General features: G+C 38.0%; 3 protein-coding genes across 4 annotated transcripts; 1 reads left to right on the top strand and 2 right to left on the bottom strand.

Annotated features, from left to right (window-relative positions):
- Nucleotides 1-220: 220 nt before the first annotated feature.
- On the bottom strand, nucleotides 221-10,152 carry LOC103721496 (nuclear cap-binding protein subunit 2). The gene is made up of 8 exons (XM_008811774.4): nucleotides 9,993-10,152; nucleotides 9,637-9,860; nucleotides 6,713-6,851; nucleotides 6,577-6,610; nucleotides 4,367-4,477; nucleotides 947-1,000; nucleotides 643-752; nucleotides 221-518 (listed from the first exon to the last, which is right to left on the bottom strand). Exons 1-8 carry the CDS (start codon nucleotides 10,008-10,010, stop codon nucleotides 444-446), a joined length of 765 nt encoding a protein of 254 aa, XP_008809996.1. The 5' UTR covers nucleotides 10,011-10,152; the 3' UTR covers nucleotides 221-443.
- Nucleotides 10,153-11,348: 1,196 nt separating this feature from the next.
- LOC103721579 lies at nucleotides 11,349-15,078 on the top strand. Its single transcript, XM_008811880.3, has 5 exons — nucleotides 11,349-11,597; nucleotides 11,729-11,798; nucleotides 14,095-14,204; nucleotides 14,444-14,558; nucleotides 14,706-15,078. The coding sequence occupies exons 1-5, from the start codon at nucleotides 11,531-11,533 to the stop codon at nucleotides 14,788-14,790; spliced, it is 447 nt and encodes a 148-aa protein (XP_008810102.1). The 5' UTR covers nucleotides 11,349-11,530; the 3' UTR covers nucleotides 14,791-15,078.
- Nucleotides 15,079-16,371: 1,293 nt separating this feature from the next.
- On the bottom strand, nucleotides 16,372-22,738 carry LOC120111923. 2 transcript variants are annotated; one of them, XM_039130205.1, is made up of 4 exons: nucleotides 21,656-22,738; nucleotides 21,400-21,533; nucleotides 16,939-17,097; nucleotides 16,372-16,852 (listed from the first exon to the last, which is right to left on the bottom strand). In XM_039130205.1, exons 2-4 carry the CDS (start codon nucleotides 21,409-21,411, stop codon nucleotides 16,616-16,618), a joined length of 408 nt encoding a protein of 135 aa, XP_038986133.1. In that variant the 5' UTR covers nucleotides 21,412-21,533; nucleotides 21,656-22,738; the 3' UTR covers nucleotides 16,372-16,615. The 2 variants fall into 2 exon arrangements, with proteins under 2 accessions (XP_038986133.1, XP_038986132.1); XM_039130204.1 differs by having other exon boundaries at nucleotides 21,400-22,738.
- Nucleotides 22,739-22,879: the final 141 nt, after the last annotated feature.

Genomic DNA, 22,879 nt, shown 5'->3' with positions numbered 1-22,879 from the left:
TCACCTCTTGGTCTGCAAGTACAGAACATCAAACAATTTAGTAGGAAGAAACTGAGGATTACCAAGACCTCTGGGCACTTTAAATAGCCCAAATGTCATTACCTTGCAGAAGCATCCTCACCAGAACACACATATCCCCTTTCAATCTACCACACCTGATTTTTCAACTATAATTTACCTTTACTCAAGGGGTAGGTTCTAATTTATTTGATTAAACACATTTGAGAAGCCAACTTAGCATAGAAGTAACTGCCAACGTACATATCAGGTCAACTTAGCATATAAGCAACTGCCAAAGTACATATCAGGTTAACTACCAAAGAAAATTAAGAAATTTGAAGGTTCGAATAAAAATAAAACAAGAATTTCAGTTACGATTGGTATCCTTATGAAATCACAAGTAAAAATGAAAAGAAATGAAGGAAGAGATATTTTTATAAAGATTAACGACGCCGTTTCCTATCATCATCATCATCATCATCAGAGTCACCGCTATCTCGAAAGCGGGGGTTCTTCTCCTACAAAAAAAAAAATATGAGATTTCTTTTTGTGCATGTCACTGGTGTGAGAGGGCGATCACATTAAACGATATAAAAACAAAAGATAAAAAACAAGCAGAGCTTGGCAGATAGCAGCATGTACCGGTCTGGAATCATAATCTGAGGTTCTCCTTGATTCATAGTCAGACATCCTCCTTGACATCTCAGGTGCAGATCGTTCATCATCATCCCGATACCGTTTCCGATGATAATCTGTTGGTTACCGAATATGCATAAAGAATAAGCTCTTTGCTTCAAAGGCACATCAGAACAAAACAGCTCTTTGAGCTGGCAACCACAATCCACAATTAAGCATCGACAAAGGCAAAAGTTGAACACTCATTTTTATGATTAGTCTGCTGAAGTGAAAATTAACATCCTGAATGGATTACTCTAGGAGCACTAACCTCTACTTTGTCTGTGCAAGCCTCCATGCCCACGGTCTCCACCATGTCTACCATCTGCAATTTAATAAATTTACAAGCTCAATTTAATAAATTTACACGTAGAACAACCACCATCCCCAGCCTACCAAAATCTATAGTTTCCAATTTACCATAAACAACCTAACAAGTTGCTATTACATTTTCTTGGGAATCAGCTAGATCACTAAACTGCTCATGGTTAATAATTTTAGCAGAAAAGAGTGCTATGCAGGCAGATTCCCAAGCACTATCAGAAATTTGCTAATTTATTCTGAAAATGGATGTACGTCCTCAAATATGGAGTACTATGCTTTATTTCGGAATTGGCGGAGAATCCAAGCAAATTTCAAGAATTACTTGTACGTTCAGTTGTGCAAGACAGACAGGAGAATGATAGATCATAGTTTAATCAAGAACGACTTGTACGTTAAGACAGACATAACTTGGTTATGAACATATAGCAATAAAGGTTCCAAGAATCATAGATAACAATAAACATAATAGACCTGAGCATGATACGCTTCCATAAATAGCCATTGTTGCAATTCTGTCAGGTGTTTAGACTGACATGACAACTTGATTATGACTGTACAATTATAAAGGGTCTAAGAATCAGGGATAAAAGAGAGAAAAGACTTGAGCATGATACACAGCCACAAATAGTCATTGTTGCAATTTTGGTGGGTGCTCCTGTCCAATTGCAACAAAACACATTTTTCCCATCGAAATCTTGGAGATCCAAGTGCCGAATCGTACCACTGCATCCTTCTTACAATGTCTGTCTCCATCATGGCTCTGAGCTAAAAGCCCAAATGAAGCTCTCAATGCATATCACTTCGTCAAACCCAATTAAAAGGAAAAAAATAACTGAGTATAACTTTGCAATCAATCTTTGGGGCATCAACTAAATTTGTACTTTGAGTAATTCTGCCATTAAACCCACTTAAATTATTCTTTTCATGTCTTTAATAGTCTTTTAGTCTTCCATACAAGACCCAAAAACAAAAGGAACTTCTTGATGTCACTTGGCTATCAATATTATGTGGCATCTATTAAATTTGCATTTCCCTAGATTCTATAACAGCATCGGAATGATGTTTCACTCAACTAAATTTTAATGTCCCTTTTCCTCAAATGCTGCACCAAAACTTATATATTCAACCCAATACTCAATAAATTATTCAAGTGTACAATGGTATTAGTTGTTTATCCAAAAGAAACAAGTAGTTGTCACCATTTTCCCACAACTTTATTAGAATTTCCATCCACCCCCAAAAATTGAACACCTTCAAGTCCTTTTTCTGCATTAATTGCCAAAATGAATGGTGAGGTGCACATAGCAGAATTTTAGTTCCTCAAAATAGATCTCTACTACAATGTCCTCATTTTACAATATATACTAGCACTAAGCACATTGATATATGTAAGGAGCAAGATTGATGGTTGTGATGTCAAGATTAGGGTTTTTATTTATTTAACATAGATGAAACACACTCCCAATATTTCTATACTTGTATCTCCCTTAAACAAAGACGGATGAGAAAGAGCTAAGCCAAGGTGAGTTCAGTAAAATACACATATACAGAAATGCCCCTGAAATGTAGAAGACAGTTGAATATCCACCCAGTCAGATATCTAGTTAGACTATGCCTTATATATTAGCAGTGATGAAGTGAAAACAGATTTCGTTTGTATCACTATTTTTCATCAATATTTTTCCCTGTCAACTCAACTATTTTTAAATTTCCTTAATATTTTTCAAGTCTATCCCAAGTTCCCAACCAACCTTATAAATTTTTAGAAACAACAATTAGCTTAACTAATTCTAATGCCCCTTTGTATTTCTATTGTTCTCCAAGTTGTCAATGTCATTTATTCTTGGCCACTGTACTCTTTTCCTAGTCACCAATTTTCCATTCCTATGTTTTATTATATGCATGTCTCTTATCTGCACACCCTCCAAACCTTTCTCAAAGAACTCCTACAATACAAACCATGATCAAAACTTACATCACTTACATAGGTCATCAAGATATGGCTCCTACACCTATTTAATTCATAAAGATGCTATATTCTCACCTTTTAAAATCCATTACCTTATGTTTGAATGTTGTATAGCATGTTTTTTTCATTTTTTTCTGATGTGCAACCATAGCTAATAAGTAATATAGTCTAATCCAAACTTACTAAAGATTCAGGATCTGGGCAGGTATTTGTTTCTTCCTTTTTCCAGGAAAGATAATATATCCGTAAAACACGGAACTACTTCTGAAGGTCAATCAGTGCTCGCCCTCCTAAACTAATCATCTATTACAGCACTACCACTGGAATATGGAATCATCGCAAACTTAACTATTACACCTCCCACATATACCAATGTTGAAAGACTAAAACTCCCCTTTCCATCTAAACTATTGCATCCTCCAATATCTTTGCCAAACTATGAAATCCTTGCATTAACCCATCCATCTTCTAATATTGACTCATTAATTTTCTTGCCAGTAACATCATTATATATCTCCTCGTCGGATGATAGCTTGGTTGCCACCAGTACACTGGTCTTCCTTCATCACTTGCACATAATAAAGTTCCATCATACATACTCTATTTCTAATACTCCATTTCCATGTATATAAGCATTTAAGTATCAACAATCTTCTTACGAATGTTGGGCATGGAATTTTAATTGTTCCTTACATTGTATCTGTTCGATCATTACTCTTTCCAGTTGAATTTTAAGTGGCGCTAGATGTCCCTCATTCCTCCGCCGGCCTCCGCCACCCTCCGACGGCCTCCTCTCTCCCTCCCTCTCTCCCTCTCATTTCTCTCTCTTTCCCCTCCCGTTCGCCCTCTCCCCCGCCTCCTCTATTGCGTCGGTACCGGCCCGGCACGGCACGGGCCTGTACCGACTCTTGTCGCTGGGCAACCGGTATGGTGCTCGGTACCGGCACATTAGACCATGTGTTATTTTATTGAAATTTCTTAGAATGCAAATTTATTTAATTAATCCTCAACAATTTAATTTTTTTGGAAACTAAACGCTTGCAAATCTTTCATAATAGCTAAAAAACCCACACTCGAGTAAATTACTTGTGTATGCTTTTACATGATAAACTTAATGAATTGTCCCCCTACTATTGGCAATAATATGGAAAACTCAAAAAAAATTTCTTAAAATCATACAACAACTATATAGTTGGAAACATAAAAGATATCCAGCAATCACAAAATGCAGATATATGACTAAGAGCAACATTCTATTACACGCACCATCATGCATGATATGAACACCAATTACAATGGAAATTCAAAATCAATGACTGTTATTGTGACAGCCTGTAGCCTATAGAAGTATCTAAATATACCAAAGCAGGAAAAGTTACTATTGCTATTAAAACTTACAGTGTGATGGCATATGAGGTTGGAAAGCGCCCAATGACCCTGTACCATAATCTACTAACTGTCTCTGTGCTTCCAGCTCCCTCTGGACCATCTTTCCATATCCACCACGACGTATACTTTGTTAAGGAAATCCAAAGTGATAGATTAGGCAGAAAAGTGCAAACAATAGCAATCCCTTTTAAACCTTGACGTAATTGAGTTCACTGAGTTCTCATAAGAAATTTCAAAATCGTGTTGAAAAGTTATGATGCACATGAACTAAACGATAGAAAGCTATCAGCAACTTTAAAAGCATCCAATAACAAACAGTCCTATAATTCCATTTAACTCTTAAATATAAAGGTTGACCACAAAAAGAAAAGTGATATACTTAAAACCCCATATGAGCATCTTATAAATAACATATAAGCATAACCGACTCAAAATTATATAATAAACAATATCCGACTTATCTTGGACGTTTCAAACAGATGAAAAGTGCATATATGAGTTAAGATGGTGGTTTATGATTAAGGTTCACACACAAGGTTTGGATGTTGTTGGGGTCAGTATGAAGTTCTAGGCTTTTGTTGGCTAAGATCTCAAAATGGATTCTATTTAACCATTTGTAATATCATATTTTTATCTAACAAGTTCATCAACACCGTAGACTAGTTTTCACCTATTGCCACTTGTCTTTAAAAGTGTTCGCAAGCTCTTTTAGACTGCTCAATATTTCAAAAGTGATATATTTTGGAATGCACTCATCAATAACCTCCTTAACTATGAAAACAACTTTGGTTTCTTAATTTGAGGCTTCAGCAACTAGAAAATATTTCATTGTAGCATGACCTTAACTTCCTGCCAAGGATTCCCTTTTTGGCTTCTTACCATTCCTATTTTGAACAGCCTGTAAAGAAAGAAACAAGTGAAGTTCTTAGAATAAGAGGGCTTCAACCTTGGCAGTTTTCTGCAAAGAGTTAGCTAAGTTTTGCCTTATGTGGCATGCTTATAAAGGACCTTAAAAGAAATGTCAAATTATTTATGAGTTTGACTTGTGATGGAACAGGCAAGTTAATGTCACAAAAATATGCTAAGGTATTCTTTGAAGTCACTAGAATGCAGGAGTAGAGAAAGGCTGGAATCAGGGCATTACTTCTAGTGCTCACAGTTCTCAAGGTATGCAAATGAACAAAATGGAAAAAGGAGTGATGAATATTTTTGGTAATCTGCAATGAATCAAGAAAAGGATGGGCCTTGGCGCAATAGTAAGGTTGCTCTACTGTGACCTAGGTATCACGGGTTCGAAACACAAAACAACCTTTTCGCATGCCGGGTAAGGCAGCCTACATCTAACCCTTCCCGGACCCCGCAATGGCAGAAGCATCATGCACTAGGATGCCCTTTTACAATGAATTAAAAAACATTATATTGAAAAAGTTTGGGTAGCATGTACAATTCGGAGATTAACTAAAAACATGCAAAGCAGCCTAATAAAGCCTTCACAAGTGACCTATCCAGAAGTGGCATTTCTATAGGGTAGCATTCAACAATGCAATTTCTATAGGAGCAGTGTTTCCAGCCGGCAATATGTACTTTTATATTATTAACAGGCTGACAAGTCTGCAGATTCATGTGCAAGGCTGTTTACTGATTTCCTTTTATTACAATTTCTATGCTTCATTAATCAATATTATCTTCTTTATCAATTAATGCACATCAGCATCATATTGCCCTAAATGAGCATGAATATGGTAAACCTAACAGCAGCATAATGGCTCTGAATGGGGTAAAGTTTTCAGAGAAACTACATGTATGAAATGAATAAACAAGAATAGGACAATATAAGGGATACTAATTGCAGTATATATCTTTAACCTTCAAAGCTTCCTACAAATGATTTCCTGGAGATACATTTAGTGTATTGCTTGGAAAATAATCCCATTGAAAAAAAAAAAATCTTTTACTAAATATATCATCCTTCTCCTTACTTCATAGCTATCTGATGTCAATCAATTATCTGGATTATATAGCATGCGATGTTCAATAGGAATTGAAAGATAACTGGTGCACATATAATGCTACAGAATCGTGGGCCTCCATTGCATATTGCTGCCTGGTGTTTAGAACTATGGGCTTCTCTCCTAGTCCTAAAATGTATTAACAGAGAAAAAAAGCATCACAAGAATGTATCCTTCTCTAACAAAAATCTAATTCATCTCAAAGGATATCAGGATCATAATCTGTGCGATACTCATCTCTCACCTGTTGCGAGAAACAAAAAATATATCAGAGCATGCATAATTTCATTAGATAAATAATAGATGATTTTTTAAAGAGCATGGCAGCAAAGAAACAGGGAATAACTTGTCCGCCACTTCGGCCACGACCCCATTGTCTGCCTTCTTCAAATCCCCAATCAAAATCTACACGAATCGGGCGATCATCGAGAATTGTCCCACTGATATATTTGACTGCATCCTCAGCATCCTCCCTAGAATAGTACCTGACGGCAAAGCATTATAATGTTATTTATTTTGGTTTCCCTGCAAAATAAAATGCATAAGTGGAAATATGCACGTTGAAAAAAGTAAACGGTGCAACAGTAAAAACTGTCACCCACATTTTTCATATCATCTTCAAACAACCTTTGTCTTTTGAAAACAGATCATTGATTAACAACAAATGTGCCAGGCGTTGTCTTATCATTTTCATGATAATTTTATCATGCAATTGCCCAAAACCGCAATAACAAATAAAGTAAATTATTATTGTATCATAATAATCAAAAAAATCTAGAGATGCTTCTTAGACACTTTGGTATTGTTTTAAAAGCTCAGTTTCCTCATTCCATTCATCTTTTCTTTTTAACAGTTCGGCCTAGGTTTGATAAAACCTCACTGGGTCTGTCAAATGGTCCTCCTTCACTAAACTTTGAATGTGATTACACCTATCTTTCCTCTATCATATGCATATCTGGATCTATCTTCCCTGGTCTGACCACAAGGTCACATGCCAACATCCTATTTCTTGTTATATTCATCCTATTACACCAGCAGCACTCTTCATTGTGTAATTTTTTCAATTCAAAAGATGTCATCTGATAACATTCTAGGAAAAATAGACTCCTTATTTTCAATAGCATTCAAGTAATATATTGGACATGGTAAGCGGACTTTCCAATGAAGACATCATTAGCTTAGATAAGTACTTTTCCTCTGCACAATCCTCTCTAAGAGCAACAACCTATCTCTGCATGATATATTTATGGAATCACCTGTCCTCTATTCAATCAACATCCTCAAACCCACCACAGATTTTACTCAAAAACTCCACGCAATGCACTCTATTTTGAAGCAACTAGTCTTTATAACTTAACATTCGCCAACACTTAATTATAATGTATTAACTGGCCATTCAAACAAAAACAATTAATTTATCTTCAAAAGTTTCCTCTTTTGTAAAAGATATGAAGGGAGGCACCATTAGGGATCTTATCCAACAAACTGAAAGGAACTATTCCGCATCTTAAGGGACAAAAAAAACTGCCAAATCAGTTCCACTCTGAATCACAGACAATGCTCTAAAATAAATCCTGACCTGAGGTAACACCAACACGAAAAAGATAGCGTTACCATCCATTAGTAGCCCAAAGAATAAACATCCAAATAAACAAATAATAATATCCATTACAGCACGAAATGGTAATCTTATCATATTGGTGAAAAACAAGATCACAATCATGACTTTACAACTTATAAGATATTTAACATAAACCTTGTTTCTTTAAGTAACAAAGTACATTAATAAAATAAGAACTGCAAAGAAATCAAACCTAATCCATTGTCAAGAAAGGCGAAGAGATTAAGAAAACAACCATTTCAATAAATATCAATGAATCGTTGTTATTTGCAGGACATCAGTACCAAAGTGTTAGTCTCTAGCCGTTTAAACTTCCTGATTTTATATGAGTAGCCCTCCAAACTGCAACGATCGACTCATAGATGTCCTTATACAAATTATATGGATTTCTTCCTCATCATCCATGTCTAGCTCTGCATGGTACCAACTCATATAATTCTTCCATTGCAAACAACATAATGGGTTAGATACTATCAACCCTTTTCACCAATTACCTAGATTAGACAATAATATTGAGGGTTGAGGGTTGATACTCCTAGAATGAAGGCCAACTAACTCTCTGAAGCACTTATTACTGGAACATGTATTTGTTCCACCATTCTCTCTCATACTTTATTACATGGAAATCGTTTCTTTTTTATTTTTCAAAGTTAACTATTTTTATTTCTTTATATAACTATTTAATTGTACATTGTTTTTCTCTTTATGGCACACACTTCAAATAAAGAATGCTCCTACATCTGAAATGACATAAATTTTTCAGCTATTCAGCAGGCAACAAGATAACTTATCAAAGTACCTCACATGTCAACATGGAACAGCTAGGATTTGGTTTGATATATTAATAATTTGCGTTTATAAAGATATTCACCCAAAGCACACCTAGTTTGTCAAATAACTTGCAATCAATACAAATCTGCAATCACTGGAACATGCAATTTACAACAATACAAACACAAAACCATACAAAGGTCCATATAGTACAAAGTAAATTCCTAAGCCTACCCTATGCTTACCATCTCATGATACTTTTGTACACATGCGGTTCAGGGAAAAATGACAAATGCATTGCCAAATATAAATATGAGAAAATCCAGCCTAGAAAGACTGTGCCCAACTGAATGCAATTTCTCTATGCTTGTTCATTTCAGCAGGACCAATCTCCAGATAAGAATTCCCTTTAAAGGGCTGCAAACAAATGGCTTCTGCTGGTCCGCTATACTAAAAAGACTACCACATTCTTCTTCTCAAATTTTGATTATCCATGTATCCAAGGTAACAGTAATAACACAGCTCGAGTATAAGGACCATTCAGTCGAACAAGCTTATAGCCAGATTTAAACTTACGTTTCAGATGGGCTTGTCAAAGTTATTTTTTTTTAAGGTTTGAACATCACAACTGAATACTTGCAAGTGACTGAAGTAACTCCTCAATCAACAGAAACAGCTAGCATAGTTTAAACCCTAATCTCAGAAAACATTGATGCCCACCATAGACCAACATTGTCAAATACCAATCAAAAATTAATTTTTTTGTTCAGTCTAAGAAAATGAAAACTCATCAAGAACTGAAAAAAGATGGATATTTTCCAAGACAACAAGCAGCAACTACGATATGAATTCCAATACAAACAATAAAGAACCCTTACAAGACAAAGGAGAAGCCGCACGGAGTCTTGGTGTTCTTATCCAAGCCCATTATGATCTTCTTGATCTCTCCGGCACGGGAGAAGAGCTCGTAAATCTGCTCCTCCGTCGTGTAGAACGACAGGTTGCCCAGGTACACGGTCGTCGACGTCTGCAGCGCGTGCTCGTACTCCTCTTGGCTGCCCGGAAACCTCCGGTCCCGGTACGCCGATACCTTGCTTGGATCCTATGCGAAGCGAGTAAGTAATTAAAAAAACCGAAAGGGGATTGGGTAATGATATCACCTCCAAATTAAAGAATTTTAAGAAAATAAACAATATTTTGATCAAAGAAAGATGAGAAGAAATCAAAGACACACCTTGAACAAAGAAGCCATTTTTCACCTTATTTTCTTTAGGGCTTCGGAAGCATTAATCTACGCAAGCAAATGGTTTAGGGTTTTGGGGGTGCTGCGACTTAAGAGCGGGGAAGAGAGAGAAGGGAAGGAAGCCGATCCGAGTGCCCCGTTCTCTTTTACCTTCTCTGCGTTCGCAGACGCCGGCGAAGCAATCAATTTGAGGCTGCAGATGGGTTGGGTCGGGTTAGACCCGACTTTACCGGTTTGGAGAACCGGTAGGGACTGGTTAGGTTTTAAAATTGAACTTATTCTATTTTCTGAGTTGAGTGAATCCAGACCCAACCCATTTGAAATACGGATAATTTTAGATTTTTAAACTTACGACTCGTCCTCATTTGATCCGAACTTTTAAAACTATTTGAGCCCGCGGGCTGCAACCGGCAGGAGTGCAAAACCGGCAGGAGTGCAAACCAAACAAGGTTTGTGATGTCTGATTAAGGCCCGGCCCAGAGCTTCAGCCCAAGGCCCATGGAGAAAAAAACTCGGCAAAAGTTTGAAGAGGATCAAATTATAATGCAATTTCTCTCTCTCTCTCTCATGTTATTGACTAATTTTTCATATAAAAATATGGTTTCAGACCATTTGTAACTTTGCCAACAAATATAGATGGAAACACGATGGAGTTTTAGGAGAACCTAATGAGAGATTGAATTCTACTGCAGACATACTACAAATGAAAGATTTCAATGTTGAACCAACGCATGAGGTTGACATGGCAAAGGAGGAAGTGTTGCCGCTAGCGCGCCTGGGCGACAGCACCCTGGACCCTCGTCATTTAGGCTAAGGGCACTGCATGGTGAGCCCCAGCACTTGACACCGAGTTCGTCCCCGCTGGGCTCATTGTCAGCAGTAGCATGTAGAGTGCTCGATGCTTGACCCAGCTCCAAATTTAGTGAACGTCCATGGTCAACATCCAAGACTGATGCGCTGCCGTCTAAAACTTTCCCCAACAGGTGTGGATTGTTTTCATCTTTAATGGACCAGACCTGAACAAACAAACCTGGCTCAGATCCAAATTTTTTGGATTAGATTCGGATTATACATGAACCCGAATGATTTGTTGAGTCAAAAATTATAGTTATAGATCCGATCCGATCTTCTATTAGATTAGATTTTCGTCTAAAATTAGGACCTAAACAAAAAATCAAATTGGGTCAGAGTTACTCATGATTCGGTCCGATTCAACACATTTGCACGTCTAATTATATGGAAAAAAAAAAGTCAAAAGAAAATGTGAGGGACATCCTTGAACGTGTATGGCACGTGCGGGATTCTAGTGTTCCAAAACCTCGCAAAGGTTCGATCGGATGCGGGTTTGGGCACAATTTTTTTTTAAAAAAAAAACAGAAAAGATAAAAAGTCGTCGTTCTCCGTCCCCAACTGCGAACCCCGGCGTCGGGATCCCTTCCGTCTTCTCACGGCCACCGGCCGGAAGCCCTGGCGTTCCTAAAGAGAGGCTTACTTCTCTCTTCTCTTCGGGAAAAAAGAGCAAGACGAGGATGGCGGATTGGGCGTCGACGCACAGATTGTGGGAGAAGTGGGCCTCCAACAACATCGGCTCTTCTGGTGAGTCAGAAAGAGATCAGATGAGACTGCACTCGCACCTTCTTCTTCTTCTTCTTCATGGGTTTTCTATGTATATTAAGTAGTGGGTAACGCTTTCCCTCCTCCTCCTTTCTTGTTCTTCTTATGTGCAGGTGAACCCCTAAAGGCGGCCCTGCTGCTTAACTACGATCCCAACGGTCCGTCACGCCTCCTGTCTGTCATGTAAGCCAAATTATAAACTTCCATCCCAATTTTATTTTATTCAATGTTGAGTAAGAAAATATTGGTTTTGATGCTTGAAGGATTGTTCTTCAAATTTTTGCCCATTTACAAACTTTGTGTAGGGAAAATAGACGCAAGAAAGATTGACAAAAACGTGGAAATAACCATCTCGAACTTGAAGAAGAGACCACCACCTTGGTTTTTTCTTGATTCGATTATTTTGTTAAATAAGAAGGTACTTTGAGGTCTAGTTGTTAAAGGTGGTTAATTAGTTGGCCATGCCTAATTATCCACTTTATCACTGATAAACAGCAAAGATAGCAATAGCAAAGAAGAGCCACTGGTAGTTCTAAGTTGTTCTTTGCAAAAATGAAGATATAATGGATGTACCAAACATCTTGTTGGAAGCACTTCCACAAATAATTCGATGAGCCAAAATATGTTGCAAGATAGTTGTCCAGCACAACTCTAAGTGTGCGAAGGATGCAGAGGAAATGTCTAATTCATTTGTATACACCTCTGCAACTCAGTCTCTTCTTTGGGATAAAGTTCCATCTTTTATAGACATGAAAAATGCTAAAAGGATTTGATTGGTATATCCCAAGAAATCAATAGATAGGTTGCTTCCTATGTAGTTGGATGTTGAGCACTAAAACAAACTGATAAGTTGGTAGGATTACCCAACTCTCGGTATGCTGACTATCATGGTCGTCGTACCAGCTCAAACCAGATAGTACGGGAGCATACCATATCAGTTTGGTATCGGTATCTGGTATGGATGGCGTATCGAAATTTAGTACACCGAAAAGACTCCGTACCGTACCAACACAATGCTAGTATGGCACCGGTAGAAATCCGATATTGAGACGGCGAATTTTGCTAGCTATGTACTTCTCCCATACCAAAGGCATTTCAGTTCAACCTTTTCAATATGCCCAAATTTCCATTTCTTTGTGGACAACACTTGAAGAATTTTGAGTAGATAAAGAAAATTCAAGAACTGATTTCTTAGTCAACTGAGATGGTTCTGTGATAGATTTCCTACTCTCCTTAACTGTGAGCAAGCATAGTTGTGGACAATTGTCATGAATTAGCACCCACTTCTAGGTTACCTTAAATTGCAGATTTAATCCTGACAAACACTCCATAATATTTTATTCCACAAACAGCTAATGGAAGCTACCTTACCTTAGATAATATGCAATTGGGTTTTATTCTGAGAAGAGGTGGGGCGGCAAGATCTTATACTTATATGCAGTTGTCGAGACAGAATAACTGAGATTAATTTGAGATTTCTTAGATGGTGTAACTATGCTATCTCCTTTTTTATTGAGAAAAAGGGAGGGGAAAGCCACATTTCATTGAGGTAATGAAGGCAAAACTGCAGCTAACAAGTACAAGAGGCTATAGAACCTAGGAATGTTACTGCTCTATCCTGGACTCAAGTTTCATAACCTTGTCATTAACATATCATGCTCTGTTCATTGAAAATGGACATCATGGTCGATTGAGACAACTCCAAAGAATGTCTTCCATTTAACTTAGTAACCTGCAGTTTAATGTTGTTCTCATGACCGTTTATGTTGGACATGCCACCAGACTTCCTGAATATTAGAGGACTGAACTCTATACTGGAGTAGGGCAACTCAGCAGCTCATAGTCCCTCATACATCCACAAGATTTTGTTTGTAGATGGTAACATGTATATAGTTTGCTTTATTTATTGTTAAGATAATCACTTTTTGTCTCTTGGGAAGATATTTGAACACCTTGTGGGTGTGGAAGAGACTTGGAAAGGAAGTCTAAGAGCATTATATGACTTGCTGATTCTCTGCAAAACCAGCATTTATTGTCCCTTAAACAGATACTTCAACACATGATGGCATGTAGAAACCTAGGAGGACTATGCGAATAATGAACCCATGCAAAAGCTTCAGGTTTCTCTAGATTTTCATATTCATATGCTTACAAAAGAATTTGGGCTCGATCATATTAAACCAGTATTCATTCAAAACTCAGAGAGAGAAATGTGGGGAGAGTGGTGATTGTTTGCTTCATCAATGCATGTTTGAAAAAAAATTGAAGAAAACTTCTTCTTCATCTCTTTCTTTTTTAGTGTGTTTACTTCCCCTCTTAAACTGCAGTTATTGATCATTGTTTCTTCGATCGTTTGCCTATCAACTTATCAATTTACCAATTTAACTGTCTGATTGAATATGTCTGGTAGTTAGCCTATGAAATGGGAGCTCCACTTTGAAATATGAAATTGCTTACAATTAGTTGTTGGCATTTACAGAGCAGAACAAGAGGGGACCAAATTGAAGGCCATTGATTTGCACCCATTCCTCGACTTTGTGAAACGGAACAATCTCCAGAAGGAGTTCTTCTTTATTGGATCAAGCCAGTGTGAGTCCTGTGTATATGGATTCTCATGTTTAAGTAGTGTCACTGCTTAATTTCAGGACCTCAATTAGTATAAAGGTAAATATAAGAACAAATTAGAGATTACTGGACCTGGATTTGTGAATCGATGAAAGAATTAATAAGTAGAGAACAACATCATGAGGTCAACTATAGCTTGCTGTTTACAGATTTACTATTGTTTCACCCGTTATGTAATTTAATATTAATTTGTCTGTCAACAGATTTAGTTACATCGATACATGAGCACTGGTTCTGTGCTCGGTGTGTGAATGCATCAAAACCTGGTGGTGAAGGTGTTATAGTTATGCAGACTGGAGCTTTTCTGCTGGTTGCAATGTAAGAAATGAGGAGGAATATGTTTTATATCTCTGACACTATTTGATAGAGAATCAAACATATTTTGCTCCAAATAAGTGCATCTAATTTGGAAAATAAGGTGTTGTAGCGATGATTTCTTCCTTTCTTTGGTGATCCAATTTATAGGTATGAAGGTTCAATCAGTTCAGCATCTCGGGCAATGGTGGCTGCTGATCAATTTGTGTGGCAGTTGGGTCGAAAAAACCATTGACTGCATGTTAAACAGGAGACAAAAATCCTGGGCTTTTGCACTTTTCTGCCCCATTTCTTCTTATTATGTGAGATTGGATATCTGTCTGTTTACTGTATAAATTGCAATTGTATACTACCAGAGTACCAGACTTTGAGATACTAATTGAATTCCTGGTCCTAACTAAACTGTAATTATGTATTTCGAAAGCAAGGCCTTTTAAGAACTTGCCCACTGAATCATCCTCTTGGCTACACTGTATGTTTTATATCACCTTCTGCAATTCAAAATTTTGTACCATTCCTTCTGTCTTTTGTAGCAGGATTGGTGGAATTAAATTTTTATGGATGTCACTGATAACACGTGCATTACTCACCAGCCAGAGCACATCTAAGTTTAGTATTTGTTTTGTTAAATTGTTTGCATGCAAGACACCATGTCCGAATTCAGAACTTTGTTGGAATCTCTTCCCAGACGTGTGAATCCATTTGTCAAGCTTGCAGTAGCTCTAGATTTGCTTGCAATAGCTCTAGATTTCCAGAACCAGGGTACTTAGTATGCTTTGTACGATATTGGTGGAATCTCCTTCATGTGGAAGGGGAATGCACTTGAAAATCTAAAACAGCGGCGATCATATTGTTATTTAGCCTCTAAGCTCAATTCATGTACAGAGTACTGTAAGCGGTGGTGCAAGTGATCGTATTGTTATTTAGCCTCTAAGCGCAAATGTACAGAGTACTGTAACATGTGGTGCAATCAAAACTGAGCTCGATCAAACCTGCATCTGGCCAAACTTAGTTTGAAAGTAGTTTGGAGCTCGAAAGTTGAGAACAAGCTTGTTTTTTTTTTTAATCACCATTTCAAGCATGATTCAAGCTTAAGTTCAAACCAAAACCAACACAAGCATTAATTCTAGCTTGAAATAACCATGATACTATGCATCATTGGATCTAAAATCCAATAGACACTATTTAAACATGTACGTATGCATATGCATGTAAATATATATTTTCGAACATAATTGTGCTGAGATGGATGAGCTGGGTCCATTTTTTAGCTTGGCTTGAAATTAATTTCGAGCTTAAATTGCTGGTTCCAACTTTAACTCATTTAGCTTCAAAGAGAACCTTAGCTTTTTGTGAGCTGATCTCAAACTATTCAGATCATTTGCCACCCCTAACCATAACTCATTGAAAAGGTTATTCTCATATCACAGAACTTTGGACTCAGATTGATGGCCTCGCCTTCCTCATTCCTTCTTTCCCTTAACTACTCTCTGAGTCGAAGGACCTGAAGTTTTGTTCCCCTCATGGATTATAGATGGAGTGACCAGCTACCAAATCTCTTAGACTGTTGATTGATAGTTTATTATATAGAAATGTTTACAACTGGTCGTCGTGGTCATCCTGTGCTTGCACTGTGAGGACCATGAGGTGCAACAGACTTGGGTCTTTATGATCAAAAAACAAAAAACAAAAAGAAAAAAGAGAAACATTCTAATGACTTATAAAGTTGTCGTGGAATAAAATGCAATTATGCATTATATTGATTTCTCTGTCAGAAAAGTACATTATAAACACCAAATGAATCTATACAACACAATGCTTTGAATATGAATTTAATTTTTATTTCATTATTTTTTGGGAACATCTTGCATACACATACAACAATTGCAGGGTACAATCAAATCTTATTAATTGCAAGTTCCTTTAACCCACTGCCAGGAAGTAGCACATCAGGAAGTAGCACATATTGGACACCCCAAATATAAATATACCTTCTTCACAAGTTAAGGAACAGAATGGGTCTCCTCAATCGATTTTGTTTGCCTCACTTCCATTTAACTTCAGCATCTTGAAGTGGTCCTACCTGCAAGAATAGTTGAGACTAATGGAACACAAACACAACATGAGATGATTGTTTGATGCTGCTCCATGGAACCTGGTGTCAAATCTACAGTTGGATCACTTCCCATCTCTGCGGGAAGAATTGATCTGGCAAAGCGAAGATTTCCATCTCCTGGTTTTATTCCAATTAAACTGCCCAAGGTAATGCTACGGTCTGGAAAGAAGGATATCGTGGACTGCCATCTCCAGAAATCATGCAAATATATTTATTCCATAATGCCATTTTTTTACAATAAAAAAGATAGCTGCCAGGAGGACTCACCTCAGTGTCAAGTTCAGAGGATGAGTACGAGGAAAAACTATCTGATCGCATGCAAAGTGAATCTGGCATTGTGGCGACAGCTCGTGAGGTCTCCATGGCCCTGAGCCTCACGGTCAACCTCTCCAGTCCTAGTGGCCAACCACCTGGTATATTGTTCACCTGAAAACAATATATTTTAGCTATCGACAACTTCAGTTGGTGCGCACTATGAAGATCTGAATTTTAGAAGAGGATCAGTATAAGACTGCAACTTAAATAGAGCAGGCATTCTATTGAGTTTTAGATTATAGTGATCTATACATACTTAAAGTCACAAGGTTCGCCGTCTCGGTACTGGACCCTGTACTGATGTCACACTAACACAATATCGGTATAGTACGGTATTATTTTTTTTTCTTTTTTATATCGAGTGTCGATATGCCACCCGTATCGGATACCGGTACCAAATAGATACAGTACGGTATGCCCCGTATCGCTACCGTATCACCTGGTTGGGACTGGTACAGGGTGCTATGCTTGAAGATGACATGCCAATTTGCACTAATAATATGTAGTTATTTCATATGTAGGTGATGGTAGATCTATGGTCCAGGAATGACATACTTTGTGCAGAATGAGAGCAAATGTAGAATTTACTGAACTGCGGTGAGTATGAATTGCAAGGTGTCTAGTAAGGGTTCAAGATCTATTGCTTGGTAAATGGCAGTAAGTTGCAACTTTGCGAATATGGTATATAACCTAGATCTGCCATCTAAAATACATGAAGCTATCGTATCTTGTAAAGTAATCCACCTGTATTGATTTGATAACACATGAAATGGTTCTTGGATCTAAATTTTAAAAATCCGTTTTGCTGAAGAATTTCATATAAGTCTGATATGTCTTACTTGATAACAGAAAAATGGAATTACAAGATTTCCTGCCCCTTTCATGGTAAGCATAATACAATATTGTAATGCAATCTTGGGAAGAAAGTGCCAATTATGCCAGGGCTTCTATTGCCACTTAGGCTTAGCGAAGTATTCATTTCTTTTAGTAGATGTGTACCACTGGTGAAAGCCCAATCTTTGATCAGTAATTAGTGGTTTTATCAATCATTACTGACTAAATAACTTCTGTATAACATTTTGGATAGCTTAGTCATCCAACCACTTGGCTGCTCTATGCATTATTTTCTCAATGACAAATTGATGCTCGGGGATGTAATGCAAGAAATATTTTAAGCTATCTTTACACAGTTATAACATGAAGGATCACCGATTAAAACCATATGGCATGACCACCCAACAAAAAAGAAAAAACTGATAAATTAAGCACCTTTGGACACTATCAAGCAAAAATCTTAATTATAAATACATTATCACCAAGTATCAATCTTGACTACCAAAGATTATTTACTTATGCTGCCAAAATATAGAATGCTATGCAAATAATTTTCTATTCTATGTCATCTTGAAAACAACATGGAAGTCTAATGCAAACCTACAATCCTTTTTTTTTTTGTATTAGAAGTGCATCGAGCATTTGCTGTATATTCTCTATCTTATTATTATATACTGTTGTTTGTTCCTCAGAAACAAATCCTTGTACTTGTTCACGTGCAAGTATGGCATAAATTTATAAACTCTATACCATTGCTAGACTACCATATTGCTTGCAGCCATCAAATGTTGCCATTGAACTCCTTAAATATGTCACCATCCAGATAAACAATTCAAAATGATGCAGAAACTTTTAAGTTACTAGGAACAAATGAGTCTTTAGAAGTTTCACTAAGGAATTCAGAACAGAAGTTTGATAAGCTAAATCTTCCTGGAAATCATGTTGGTATTACTGTTTTTTTTTAATAATTGAAGTCAAGTTTGTATTGGAATAGGAATCTAGAAAGTCAATCAACAATACCTAACAATTCAATGGAATTAGAAAATAAATGCCTTTCAGAACACATGGGACTTGTGCTGTTATAGGTTTCCAAATTATGTTTCAACTACTTGTGGTGAATGACCTTCTCCACAAGAAGCGCAAAGGAAACATCTTTATTTCTGAGAAGGTGGATCGCAAGGCCCTTGTTCTGAGCATGAAGTTCAATTGGTGTTCCTGTGTGGCTATACAGGTGACATTTTGGAAACACAGGTGAGGGTTTTTATGGTAAATCATGGATTAAGTCTTCATGTTTTTTAAAAATACCAAGCTATTTTGTGATAGAGAGCATTTCATGTGTCAATGATGTTAGAAAGACAGTAAGCACCTCTCTTGATTCATGAGTTAAAGAAACACTATCCTGTGAAGCAACAAATGATGATTAGGAGCATTTGTGGCTCATATGCAGTCAAAACATATATTAACAGACTCATATTCCAGTTCATATGTTTGTTTGAAATGAAGAAAGGAGATATTTTTATCGAAGAAGAATGCAGACAGGAACAGATGTGGGGGTAGGATGTATAGATGCCATAATGACAGATCTTGGAGCAGGAAGCTCTCTGTGTGAATGTTGAATGGCTTGATACTTTGATGCAAAATCCCTGTTGAGAGCAGGGTAACTAGAGAGAGTTAAGAATAAAGCTTTTGCATATGGTGTTTAGCAGAATCAACATATGAAGTCAGAAACTACTATTGTCCTCTCAAACTTTATGTAAATGCAACCTCTTTCTTCTTTGGACTGTAAGGCTCTCATCACCCAGTGGGAAACGAAGGGGAAAAATAATAAAGGGAGAAAAATGGGAGTGCACTTAGCCTAGATTGATACATAGACCTTCATTTTCATCTCCTTCCCCTGATTTCTGCAGCAATCAATCATAGCTAAAGTCTCTCAAAAATCCTGTCCAACTCTTCATATACCTTTAGTATCAAAATCTAGTGTCCACCACACTTCTAGTACATAAAATTTGTTTTCCTTGCACATAATTTTTTGCATTCTCTTATCCTCTATTCAAGTTCTCTGTCCGAGCCATTTATATGTTATGCAATTTTGCCCATTTGATTAGTCACTTTTATGTGGAAGGGGAGTAGGCTACAAAAGTAAATTTTGATCATTAATTAGTCTACAATCTGCATGCAGCTATTGCTGATAACCACATGAAGCTTCAACCACAATTTACAGCATCAAATCAACTATGACAATAAACTGCTCTGATTATATCGCTTGCAGCACAAAATATTAAAATCCCCTTTCAATGTATTCAAGTTAGTTACAAATATGTAAAGCACATATGGCATCTATGAATCATGTAGATTATAATGTGGATCAGTCACAAAGAGCAGAGGAAAAATAAAAGGAGATATGAGGCACCAATAGAGAAGTGGATAAGAACCCAATGTTCTTTTTATTTGTGAAAAACAGGTGGCCTTTTTTGTTTGAGGGAAAATGGAGGAATTGAGACATTTTCCCCTATTTTATTGAATGAAGAAGAAAGAAATGTTACAGAGTTGGAATGTACGGGATGGAGAGTCGATAGAAATTAATGCATGAAGGGGATCAATGAACAGCCAAGCTCAAGCTGCTATCACTGAGTATTAGAATAATGCACTACCGTGGCTGTCTATTGTTTTGCTTGAGCATATGTAAGAAACAGGTAGTCATCAGATGCTCGATTTGAGCGAGCAAATACTACTTTTCATCCAATTTTGTTTGAATTGTTGGCAGATCCAATGCTTTCAGAAGCATTTTATTTTTTCATTCCAACTTGACAATATATAACTGAAGTCTAATCTCACATCTCAGAATCTCTGAACATCAACACATACGCGCGTGCACAAAATGGTCGGCACTACAATAGGGCGACAGGTACTGAGCTAAGATATTGTCAAAAAAAGTTACTGATATACACTCACTACATCCTAGCGGATATGCAAACTTAGAACACTAACAAAAAGATGATTGACCTGAATATTTAATTGTATGGGCTCATATATGAAGTCACACACAGTTCATGACACAGCTATAAAAGGAGAGAACTCAGAAAGCAGGATAAGACAAGAAGCATCTACGCGGTAACAATGAGCATTCAGGCGTGAAGCATCTGAAAGCTTTCCAAAATATCTATCATCCTGAAGCAATGAATTGTGTCTTCAATCTGTAGCACAGTAAGGGAGTGATGCAAATAAATGAGAGGGGTAAGCTTCATTTCTGAGACACCCATGAATGCAAAGCATAATCATAGAATATGGTGGATTTTTACGTTCTTCCTACCATTATTTTTTAACAATGCAACCAAAAGCTCCAGTTTGAAGTCATCCACTTTTTAACATACTCAACTGCCGTACCAAATTGAAAGTGAAGGGCACAGCCATAAGTCTTTCATGCTTAAATTGCCAAAGTATTTCCTCCAAAAGTGAAAACAAGGGGAAATGTTCCTTTCCAGTGCCACCAGCACATCAATTCCATGCATCCTAACCTTTTTATTTGGAGAGGGAAAAAAAAGTCCCGTTGCAAAACATATTAAATTAGAAACTACTAACCTCTGCCGCCATGGAGGGACTCCAATTGTTTGGGAGACTCCCCAAAGAATAGAGCGTCGGTTGCCTCCGCAGAGACGCTATAGTCCCGGGGCTTTTCCAGGGTCATGGCCGCGGGTGCTTGGAGACCAAAGCTCCTGAAGAAGACGTGGAAGTTTCCTTGTGGAAAATTGTCAGCTACGAGCATGCCAGGCCCAGCAGCGGCGAGAATTAAACAGCGACCCGCAGTCCTTCAGACTCCGGCAGAAAATATACCAACCTGTGGAACTCGCGTCTCAGCGATGGGGTGGGAAAGTGGGTGCCCCGAGATCTGCGTGCATTTGGAAGGAGGGGGACTAGGGTCGGCGCGCCGCGACCGCCGCGAAGTCGACGAATCGGGAACCAGGAACCGCACGTCAAATAGACCAAAAAAAATAGACCAGCTGACGGCCCACCGGCCGCACCAACCAGTGAATAGTGATGCTAGGTTGGCATGGCGTCAGCCGACGTGCGTCAGAACAACTTGTCTTGTGATCTGTGCGGGGATGTCGGACGAGTTTAACAGCTGTTGCTTAGGATCACATTTTGCCGGCTGGGTTGCACGAAAGAGCGGAGGGTCACGTTAAACTCTCCAGCCCAGCGTCCGACACGATCAAGTCATAAGGACGCAATACCGTCCATTCAACCGCACTGTGAGCGACCCGAGAAACAGCAACATTCTATGATTGTATAAATCATGAACGTGTATGTTGGTCTTAATTCCAATCCACAAAACACATTTAGATGCATGTCACGTGCCACGAATGGGAACGAGCTTCGTGAGACTCCGGTCTGCAGAGGCTTGAGAGCCCGACCCAATTCACAGATGAACGAACCCTTGGTAGGTTTCCTGGATACCCGAGCTTGTGGTAGTCTACGGCAGCTCTGCATGGAAAAAGCCTAGACTCAGATAAAATCTAAAACGAGAGTCCACCATAACAGGCAAACACAGACCTAGGCCAGTTTTTCCCCCAGGTAGGCTTGAACATAGAACCAAACGCTTTGTGAACATAACGCTGGAGTGATACTAACCCATCTTAGACAGACACCGATTCAGTTAAAGATTAGTGCTTCAGCTGTAAAAAAACCAACTGATCCAAAAATTTCCGATAACATGTCTAAGCACTGGAACGCATTACAAATATTAACCAGAGACCGTACCACGATTGAGCCAAGAAAGGTTTATAAGCTCCAAGACTAAGCAAGGTTTTGCAAGCCTATTCTTTCAACCACCACAACCATGGGGCTCCTTACTGTATAATTTCCCTCATGAACCCAAATCAGAGAACCAGTTGAAATCCCCTTTTTGCAATCTCCAGGATGAACACACCAGAGCTCAGTTTCTCATAGCTCTCCTTGAAGAGCCATGTCTCCGCGGATAGAGTGACTGCAAAGCCCGCCGGCTGCTTACCCGTCGCCCCATACACCACCGGCCAGTCCCCGACGTTAGTCACTGTCCTCTGAA

This window comes from Phoenix dactylifera, chromosome 9, assembly GCF_009389715.1.
Source record: "Phoenix dactylifera cultivar Barhee BC4 chromosome 9, palm_55x_up_171113_PBpolish2nd_filt_p, whole genome shotgun sequence".
Taxonomy (NCBI): domain Eukaryota; kingdom Viridiplantae; phylum Streptophyta; class Magnoliopsida; order Arecales; family Arecaceae; genus Phoenix; species Phoenix dactylifera.
The sequence above is the reverse complement of the archived record's forward strand: the minus strand, read 5'-3'. Positions and strand labels throughout refer to the sequence as shown.